We start from the raw sequence: 9,638 nt of genomic DNA on the forward strand, positions 1-9,638 counted from the left end.
GAACTTTTCCCGTAACATGACTTTTCCCGTAACATGTTATTATTTTGTTATATACATATCTACAAAAATGAGAAAATAGACAAAGAGCCAACCACTTGTATTAGGAGATTTAGGAGATTACCGAGTTAAATGAAAAGTTAACATTTATATAACATTGTCCTATTGCTAAATAAGTATATTTACCTATAAAAAACTTGTTAGACAAGTTATATTTTTGTGCCTAAAAGGCAAATAAATAAAATTGAAAAGAAACTATTTCACTACTAAGATTCCCTCCAAATCTATCAACTTGTAAAGTTGATTGTGAATATGATCGTCGATAAAATGCTACAAAAGTAACTTCTTGAAGCTATTATTCATGTTTTCATAACAATCTACCAAAGACAAAGAAGGATATAACCACTAAAGTTATTACCTCAAGAATGATAGCACCAAAAGTAAGCTTCTTTACATTCAGAAACTTTTCTAGAACCTTTGGCACCATCTCTTCCACCAAATTAGTTCCGGTATAGCTATAGAAAAGAAAATCAATGGAACGGTAGACGTTAAAGTAAGCTTCGGTTAAAGAAGAGACATCCACTAAACCACATTGTATCTTAAAGTGCTTCAATCTCAAAAAGTGGATATGTGGTGCCACAATCTGCTTTAGTCCCGGATTATCTATATCCAATCTCTTTAGCCGCAGCGACTTTTTCAGATCAAGACGCTTAAGTTTATGACAGTGATGCAATGTCAAGCTCTCGAGCAGTGGTGAGCAAGAAAGAATCTGAGCTAATGATCGATGTATCAGAGAGTTTGCAAGAACTCAAGGCCAACATTTCCTTGATTCTCTTATTCGTTTCCAACATTTGGTGATTCTAAAAGCCTCTTTTAAAGAGAACCCAATGAAGTGAAGACTCAGTTAAACGATCAAAATTTGGGCTTTCCCAAGCCTTTTGTCACTTCCTCTCCAATACAAGTTAAGTTCTTAAGTTTAAGTCATTTGAAACTTGGTATTAGAAAAAAAAAAAAAAAAAAAAANGAATCAAATTTGCCTTTAAAAGCCTATAATAAGCCTTGCTATGATCAAGCTGCCACGGAAGCTGACTCAATGTTTCTTGCTCCGCCGTGGAACTTTGCGGCCCCCGTGCTTATTTCCCTGTCTAGGCTGAAGGTCTTCAGACATGGCGGATAGAATTTTGAGATTTTTCAAGATCTTAGGAGTGGCTTTCTTCGCAGATTTATAATGGAGGCCGAAAAACTTGTCTTTTTCCAAATCGAACCTCAAATACTCGGTGCAACAGTTCTCTATTAGGTGAAACAGGTGCTTCAAATTATCTACCTGCACTCCATTCACTTTCTTTACCTAATTTCCACCACACATAACGTATTCAGGAAAAATACATGCATTTTCAAGTAACTCTAGAGTGTACGTACGTGAAACTAAGTCTTAAGATTCACTTTTCATAAGTTATGTTTTGAAATAAAGTATATAGAGTAAGCAATAAATACATTACCTGTAAATCTTCAAAAATACCGAGTCCTGAAGTGATATCATCCTCTAAAATCTGTACCAGGAACCAAAATCTTAGCTCTCGAAATTAACACGTTTAGAAAACTAGAAATGAAGTAATGCGGAAAAGCATGCATAACGAACCTGAGAAATAATTACTATTTGTTCACCGGCTTTTGTTGGCATCTTTTCTAAAGCACATTCGGAAACATAAGACCTATCAACGTATGGTTGACTTAGAGGTACAAAAAAAAAGACCCCCGAATATATAGTAACTTGGAGGTTCGTCAAAATGATTCACTGGAACTAGCGCTTGCACCTGCATACATATTTCAAACCGTAAAAATCCTTCACATTACATATTATGTGTTTTGACAAAATGTCAACGTCCATCATTTAAACTAAATCATGGAATCAGTTGGGAAAGAAGTTACAAAAAAGTTTTAAAAAAGGGAACGAGACATCTTACAGGTTTTAGACTTATATTGAACTCATACTCTTTTCCTTCTCTTAAGACTTTAAATAACGCTGTATCACGTGGTTTCTTCATAGAAACCAAATGCTTGAAACTTATTCGTTCCTGTTTACGAAGAGGAACTGTACACATGCATGCATGGGAAAATTTGGTAAATTGGATGCAGATCGATGAAAGAAAATAATTATAGTGTAGGACTATTTACCTCTACTATCATTTCCTATCGGAACACCATCAATTGCGAGAATAACATCATATTTTTTCAGAACTTTGTGAGCATCCGCAAGCGGGTTTATTTGGTTTACGAGAATCCCTGTCATTTCTTTGCTCATCTGTAAGCACTCACGGGTTTGGGCATGCTCCATAGTTTGATATGATAAATTCATTGAGCAGAAACTAACATGTTCACCACTTTCTTCTACACCATTTAAAAAATGCCTAATGACTGGAGTTGGAATTATGTAGCTGCAAAAGAAATACATAAGCTAGTAAAAATAGTAATACTGCAAACACACAAATTTGAAATAGAAGCTTATTTATCATGTTCAGAGAAATAAGACTTTCATAGTAATATAGATAGATCATATATATATAATTCAATTTAAAATCTGCAACCCAACAACTTAAAGCAAGATTTCATTTCTGTTTTTAACTCACCCTATATTATCAGACGACCAAAGGCTTTCAAATGCTACACCAGCGACTTTGTTTCCCATGATCACCGGACCACCACTGTTTCCAGAATTGATAGCTGCATCTATTTGTATTTTCAATAGCTCCGTGGAGCTGTGACTGTATTTTCTCAGTACAACTCTAGACACAACACCTTTTGTAACGGATATACTATCACCACCTGCATTTGAGCACGTTCGTAAGTAACTAACCATTTGTAAATGGTTTCTACGTAATGCAATGCATGATATTATCCTTTTTTCTCAAGATCATTCTTAATTCAAGGTATGATTGATTTTTAAAGAAACATATGTTTATGTATACCAAACATGTTACGTTGCAAACCAATCTTGGTATGATATTCAAAAATTTACCAATGAAACCATAACTAATTCGTAGTCATTAAAAAATTGAAATACCTTCCGGATAGCCAACGACTGCCACGGAATCCATTTGGCAGGGTATGTCTCCAAGCTCTAAAACATTCAGACCCTCCCAAAATTCTTCGCTATCGATCTCCAAGATGGCCAAATCACATTCATGACCAATCGCTTGAACTTTTGCTTTGTACTTTGTGGGTGAACCATGCTTTTGGACTTTAACGGATGTGTGATCAGCCACTACATGAGCATTCGTAAGGATCTTCTTTCCTGCGATTACAAATCCTACAACCATTCCAAGCTAAGTATGTAAGCCAAACCAAAAAAATACTTCTACAGCTACTAGACTAAATTAATGTGAGTTTTAATATATGAATATAAAGTTATCAATACCAGAGCCGGTGCATTCACTCTGCATACTAATCTGCCAAGGTTGAAAAATTCTTGGCTTGCTATAGACGGTGAACACCTTCACCACCGAGTTGAAGGCCAAATCAATGGCAGAAGGAGTCGTCTTTTCTTTCCCTGGAAAAAACTTATTTTTCCAATCTTGAACGATGCTAAAGACCGGAAAGTTCTTCCGCACCAAGTTCAACTTATTCTCTTTAGCTTCAGCATACGATGTTGCACCATGAGAAGAAAAGAAGCGAAAATTAGAAGGTGGACGGCAGGAAATTGCGGTCTTGGGGGCAGCATTGCCGTGAAGAAGAAGGAATCTATGAACAGAAGCGCTCGAGCAGCTGCGAAGCCAGGACACGGTACGAACAAACGACATTAGAGCAGTTTATAGTTGATGGTTTTGAGGGTTAAGAAGATTAGGTTTTAACTTACACCAATAGGTTATATATATATATATATACAACACCAATTACCAAAAAAGGAAAGAAATAAATTCTCTAAATAGAAGATGTGTTTTGCTTCCATTTTTTTTAAATGTAAAGTTTTCAAATTCCACTCCATGACTTCCTAATGATAAACTCTTTGGTGGGAGATTTGTTTCCAGATGAAAAGCTATGAACTTCCTTATTTTTATTAGTTCCTTTATGGGCATGCATATTTTTTCCTTGCTTAATTATAGTATATATTTAGGTCATATATTTAAATATATAGGGAAACTGCAAAATAAAGGATGTTTTTTTTTTTTTTATCTAAGTTTGTCCATATGTATTTGAATTGCTATTGAAAAAAAAAAAAGTCGCCGAATATATGCCTGATCAAACAGTCTTAAATAAATTAACGAAATGTCCATAGTTTATTATTATTGAATTTAATGGTTTATTATTGAAATTCAAAATTAACTGTAGACTTTAATTCAAATTCCTAGGTAAAACTATTTTTATATTCAAATTCCGTATGTTTTGATTTCAAAACTGATGACAACTTCTAATTAATCTTTTTTAGATTTACAAATCAACAAACAAATTAACGTCCCTAATGATGAAGAAGAGCATCCAAGTGCCAAAATATATTCTAGTTTAGACATAATATATAATGAAAACCTTTTAATAAAAAAAAACAACAAAATTTTCATTAGAAAGAAAGTTTTCAATATTTTAAAATTTAGAATATTCAGCTTTATTTTTAATTATATTTATTTGATATTTTGCTGGAGAAATAAATATCACTTTAAAGAGAACTTGGAAAAAATATCTCGAGAAATAAAATTTAGAATTTTTGCTCGAGAACAAATATCACTTTTTTTATTTTTGGGCAAAGAGAAATTCTAGATAACATTAAGAGAATATCCTAAAATATTGAAAGACTAAAAACACTATTTAGTAACTAATTATAACAATTTTTGTTATGATACACAATATTGATTATATTTGTTACATATATTGTTACTTATTCATAGCTAATTACCACAAAAATAATTAGTAACTAATTATTACAAATTTAGTCATGCTCCTAAATAGTGAGTATATTTGTCACAAAAATATGGTTACTTATTAGTAGCAAATTACTACAAACTTTATTAGTATCTACGGTGGTCACTATTACTTACAAATAACTAGAGTTTTGCTAAGAATTTTTTTTTATTTTAATTTTGTCCCTAATTAGTAACAACTAGTCGCAAATATTTGCTACAAATTTTATATGCCACAAATGGCGAAACTATGCCATCCACATTTTGTAGTGAATAATATATAACTATCAATCGTTGTTTTGTAAGAAAGTGTAAGAATAGTCTCAATCAGTAATTTGAACCCAGTTGTATAGCGGTAACCTCCCAACCGTATAAACCATTGTAACCAGTGCTTTCTATTAAAAACTCCATGAACGAAGTCATGAGTTTCGGCTCAAACGAAGTCGGGAAGACCAAATCTTTCGGTTTCAAGCATTGAGCTGGATCACGGCCTTGCAGATTCAAATAGCCTTTAATATGACTATCCTGTAAAACATAAAATGTTTAATGCAAACTTAGATCTTAAAGATTCTTTCTCAATATACACTAGAAAGGAAAAAAATAACTCATGGGAAGTATATATACCGGTAGTAAGTTGCGGTCCACAATGTTTAGTTTTAGCGTCTTTACTCCAGGTGAGTTTCGTAGCAGCTTTGCTATACCAGGAATGACAGACGGAACAATCATTGTTTCAAGAGTCAAACCTTCGACTTTCACTGTCGGGAAAGGAACATCAATGACGTTATAGCAAGAGATAAAATCTAGCAACAAATAAATGAGAAACTAAGAAGTGCCGTCTAATGATAAAATGCGACAAAAGTAACTTCTTGGAACTATTATTCATGTTTTCATAATAATCTACCAAAGACAAAAAAGGATATATATAACCACTATAGTTATTACCTCAAGAATGAGAGCACCAAACGTAAGCTTCTTTACATTCTGAAACTTTTCTAGAATCTTTGGCACAATCTCTTCAATCAAATTAGTTCCGGTACAGTTATAGAAAAGAAAATCACTGGAACGGTAGATGTTAAAGTAAGCTTCGGTTAAAGAAGAGACATCCACTAAACCACATTGTATCTTAGAGTGCTTCAATCTCAAAAAATGGATATTTGGTGCCACAGTCTGCTTTAGTCCCGGATTATCTATATTCAATCTCTTTAGCCGCAGCGACTTGGTCAGATCAAGACGCTTAAGTTTATGACAGTGATGCAATGTCAAGCTCTCCAGCAGTGGTGAGCAAGAAAGAATCTGAGCTAATGATGTATCAGAGAGTTTGCAAGAACTCAAGGACAAGTTCCTTAAGGATTTCCAAGACAAGATATCAGTAGTTTCCGAGTCGACCAAGAGTAACCTGATGTGCAAGTAAAAGAATAACTCGTAACTAAGAAACTCAAGAGACAGCTTCTCCATGTTGCGCGACCTGGCAAAATCGATCAAGCTGTCAATCTGGTGTGCCTTGCTGCTGACGCAGAGATGAAAACTCATGATCTTGGGAGCTAAATAGTTAGCTAGGGTTTTGTTTATCGAGTTAGCGTCCGCACTATGGCAATCGATGGAGAGAGAAGGTGTATAAGACCATACATGCCTCCATCGCTTGGACAAGACAGAGGTTCTGACTGCAAACTTAGTCGGAATAAAGGAGAAGATCAGTTGTAGTATCTCGTCGGGTAAAGAGCTGATAATGTCCACACCGTCATCTCCGGTCATTCAGTGTTGTGGTGATTGCCGGATTTAGAAAAAAACTAGTTAATCATAGTTTTTAGTGAACTATACCCAAGTTGGTTATGGACCAAGGACCAAGGACCAAGGACCAAGGCCCAAGTTCTAAATACTTTTATTCAAACAGTATACACAAACTCTAGCCGGCGGGTACAGTCCAGACATGAACTATAGAGCAGGGGGGGCGATAGGGTTATCATATTGACCACGGGCTGACCTGCAATAACCCACAAGAAAACCGGGATCGGGGCAGGGCGGGATAAATGCAACCGGTTAGTCTGCATTGACACCCTTAAACTAAACTTCTTCACCTAGAGAAATTTGGATCAGACCGTAATAAAATGATTGGAAGTCAACTTAATCTAGAGAATCTATTTGTCATGTAACAAAAATTAGAATACAAAAGACTTTTTAAAGGACGAGAGAGTGTATTGATTTGGTGAGAGAAGACAAAACAAGTTCCAACACATCGAGAAGTCAAGTGTCTACTTTTCTCAAGTGGAGCTTTCTGTTTTCTGTTTCTTGGCCTTCTCGATAAGAGGTTTCAACTGTTTCTTCTCGGCAAGAAGTTTGAGGAAGTTGAACAAAAACGGAATGTAGTTATGCTTCCTCCTAATGTTCTCCGTTCTCCATTTCATGAACTTCTCTTCCTCCATCACAATCTTATCACTCACAGCCTCAATCCCAATGCTCACTTCACCAATCAACGCGTCTGCTTCGCTTTTGTCCATACCAGTAGCCTGCTGCAACAGCTGTTCCCTCTGCCTTTGAAGCTCCTTGAGTTCGGCCGTGTAGATATCCTTCCTGTTTTTAATGACAGCCAAAAGATTGAACCTAATCTCGCTCTGTGAGTACCTCTCAATCCGTTCTTGGATCACTGGTTGAACCATTTGCAGCCACTCGATACCACTTTGGTCTCCGAGGCATGGACCAAGGCTGATAGGTCCTTCCTTGAGCCCATCAAGCTCGTACAAGACTCCATCCACAGGTATGTAGCTTATGAAATGGTATACATCATCGTCTTTTGTAGCAGCTTTCTGTTCCTCCGGGACGAATGGCTCAGGCCTTGCGAAACTGTTGTGAGCAGTCCGAATCGCCTCACTGTTATTGATAGCCAAACCCTTAAGATCGGATGGAAAGTTCTTGCTGAATTCTTTCAGCGCTGATAGTTCAGGCCCAATGTCAACCTCTGGAGAGTTCAAGAGGATAGCCAGAATTGCTTGGGTTGCACAAGCATTGTTAATGACCTATAAAATTGGAATTTTGAGACAAAAAATTGAAAAGGTAATACTATTACTCAAATGCTTATGCTTGTGTTATCGACACGAACCTGATTTGCGAAAAATAAGTTTGAAACTTGATCTTGGATTGTTGGACGGTCATCTTTTTCCCCAGCTTGCCATTTGAAAAGAAAGATCAGACCATATACAGGCCTACAAGGAAGCCACAGGGTTGATAAGCATTCATCAAACAAGGGCATAGATATAACAGACAAGTAAAAAATCTAACTCAAAGACTTTGGGGTCTGGCTCAAAAGAATATTATTTCTACTGCAACAAAGAAAAAAAGGAGTCCACAAACTTCACAAGGGAATAAATAGTCATGGATGCAACTACTCACCTGAGGTTATTGAGAGAATCTAGATCCAGCGAATACAATTCTTCAACCTATGGGGAAAAAGAGTAAAAATCAAACGGGATGTTCTAAGTGGTAGAAAATGATGCTATTTGCAACATCCAATTCATCTGTTGAGGATTTATTTGGACATGAAAAAGGGACGAGTAAGGATATCAGTATAGTACAGAACAAGCCATGAAATAACAGAGACTAAGGACCTGAGTAAGAAAAATAGTACGAAAGTTCCGTTTTTTTTGCTTCAGAATAAAGGAGTAGTAAACTTAAGACTAAAACATAGCAACTTAGAGACAAGAAGCACAATGCCTTTTATCAACTTCAATTTCATCACCATTCCTATACGTCTACTCCTTAAATTCTTAAAAGACAGACATGACTTGATAATGTTTCCACACATCATGAATAAATTATAACCAACCACACATATAATGCAATGTTATGCATCGGTCGATATACCCCAAAAATGAGAGCTAAACTGGAGGCAATATTAAAGAGTATACCTGCACTCCTTTGACTTGCATTTGTTGAATAAGCTCCGTAAATACACCTGAAATTGCATAAATATATACATAAATATAAGCAAAAATACAAAGATGCAACAATCAAGCATACATATGACGTTACCATTATGAAAGACTAACAAGAGCCCACCACAGAATATAACCAGAAACAGACTAAAGACAGTAAGAGTATGTAAAAAACCCTTACAACAGATCAACACCAAATACCAATATCTTCTTTACTAAATGAACCCAAATATCATCCAAGCCGGATTTGAACTATCTACAGGAACTATTCCCACATCTACTCACATCACTAGGAACACAGATTGTACAACTTTACATCAAACAAACATGATATATAGTAAGCAAAAACAAGGATTTAACATTCTAAAGTTCGAATAAACAACTTCAACACAGTGAGAATCAATTCAAGCACAAACCCAAACCAAAACCCAATAAAGAGTAATAAAAACACTAAGGAGACACCAACGTACCAGGATCCGACTCAATCGTGCACCAAGACATGACGAAACTACCTGCAAATATCACGAAGCAATCACTGTATGAGCAGCGCAACAATACACGGAAAGAGTAGAAGCCTAATACTAGTTCAGACGGAAAATTCGGAGGACAGAGATGAAAACGACGAACTTACTGGAAACCTTGCTCTAATCGAAGTGGAGAGATTTTGGGATGCTCGAGATCGCTCTCTATGAATCCAATTTGGGAATTAGGGTTCAACTTGGCCTGATTTTATTTTTCTTTTAAATAGTCGCTTTGTCGTGTACTCGTGTTTGTTTTCCGGGTTTAGTTTAGTTGCCTCGTGCTACTGTGGGGGGGGGGGGGGGGG

The 9,638-nt window shown here is 36.0% G+C and overlaps 2 protein-coding genes and 1 pseudogene across 3 annotated transcripts; all 3 read right to left on the reverse strand.

The window, feature by feature from the left end:
• On the reverse strand, window positions 1,088-3,794 carry LOC104753569 (annotated as a pseudogene).
• On the reverse strand, window positions 5,214-6,638 carry LOC104753570 (F-box/LRR-repeat protein At5g02910-like). The gene is made up of 3 exons (XM_010475802.1): window positions 5,829-6,638; window positions 5,511-5,708; window positions 5,214-5,411 (listed from the first exon to the last, which is right to left on the reverse strand). The coding sequence occupies exons 1-3, from the start codon at window positions 6,636-6,638 to the stop codon at window positions 5,214-5,216; spliced, it is 1,206 nt and encodes a 401-aa protein (XP_010474104.1).
• On the reverse strand, window positions 6,979-9,615 carry LOC104750352 (ubiquitin carboxyl-terminal hydrolase 2). Of its 2 annotated transcripts, XM_010472142.2 has the most exons (6): window positions 9,444-9,615; window positions 9,283-9,324; window positions 8,786-8,832; window positions 8,271-8,317; window positions 7,981-8,083; window positions 6,979-7,897 (listed from the first exon to the last, which is right to left on the reverse strand). In XM_010472142.2, the coding sequence occupies exons 2-6, from the start codon at window positions 9,311-9,313 to the stop codon at window positions 7,145-7,147; spliced, it is 981 nt and encodes a 326-aa protein (XP_010470444.1). In that variant the 5' UTR covers window positions 9,314-9,324; window positions 9,444-9,615; the 3' UTR covers window positions 6,979-7,144. The 2 variants fall into 2 exon arrangements, with proteins under 2 accessions (XP_010470444.1, XP_019093021.1); XM_019237476.1 differs by lacking the exon at window positions 9,444-9,615 and having other exon boundaries at window positions 9,283-9,342.

This window comes from Camelina sativa, chromosome 16 (genome assembly GCF_000633955.1).
Source record: "Camelina sativa cultivar DH55 chromosome 16, Cs, whole genome shotgun sequence".
Lineage (NCBI taxonomy): Eukaryota > Viridiplantae > Streptophyta > Magnoliopsida > Brassicales > Brassicaceae > Camelina > Camelina sativa.

Coding starts and splice junctions, on each gene's coding strand:
- LOC104753570 (XM_010475802.1), bottom strand. CDS start 6,638: ATGACCGGAGATGACGGTGTGGACATTATCAGCTCTTTACCCGACGAG. Junction 5,709..5,828: donor TTGGTGCTCTCATTCTTGAG/GTAATAACTATA, acceptor GGCACTTCTTAG/TTTCTCATTTATTTGTTGCT. Junction 5,412..5,510: donor TGGACCGCAACTTACTACCG/GTATATATACTT, acceptor TATGTTTTACAG/GATAGTCATATTAAAGGCTA.
- LOC104750352 (XM_010472142.2), bottom strand. CDS start 9,313: ATGTCTTGGTGCACGATTGAGTCGGATCCTG. Junction 8,084..8,270: donor GATTCTCTCAATAACCTCAG/GTGAGTAGTTGC, acceptor GCTTCCTTGTAG/GCCTGTATATGGTCTGATCT. Junction 7,898..7,980: donor ACTTATTTTTCGCAAATCAG/GTTCGTGTCGAT, acceptor CCAATTTTATAG/GTCATTAACAATGCTTGTGC.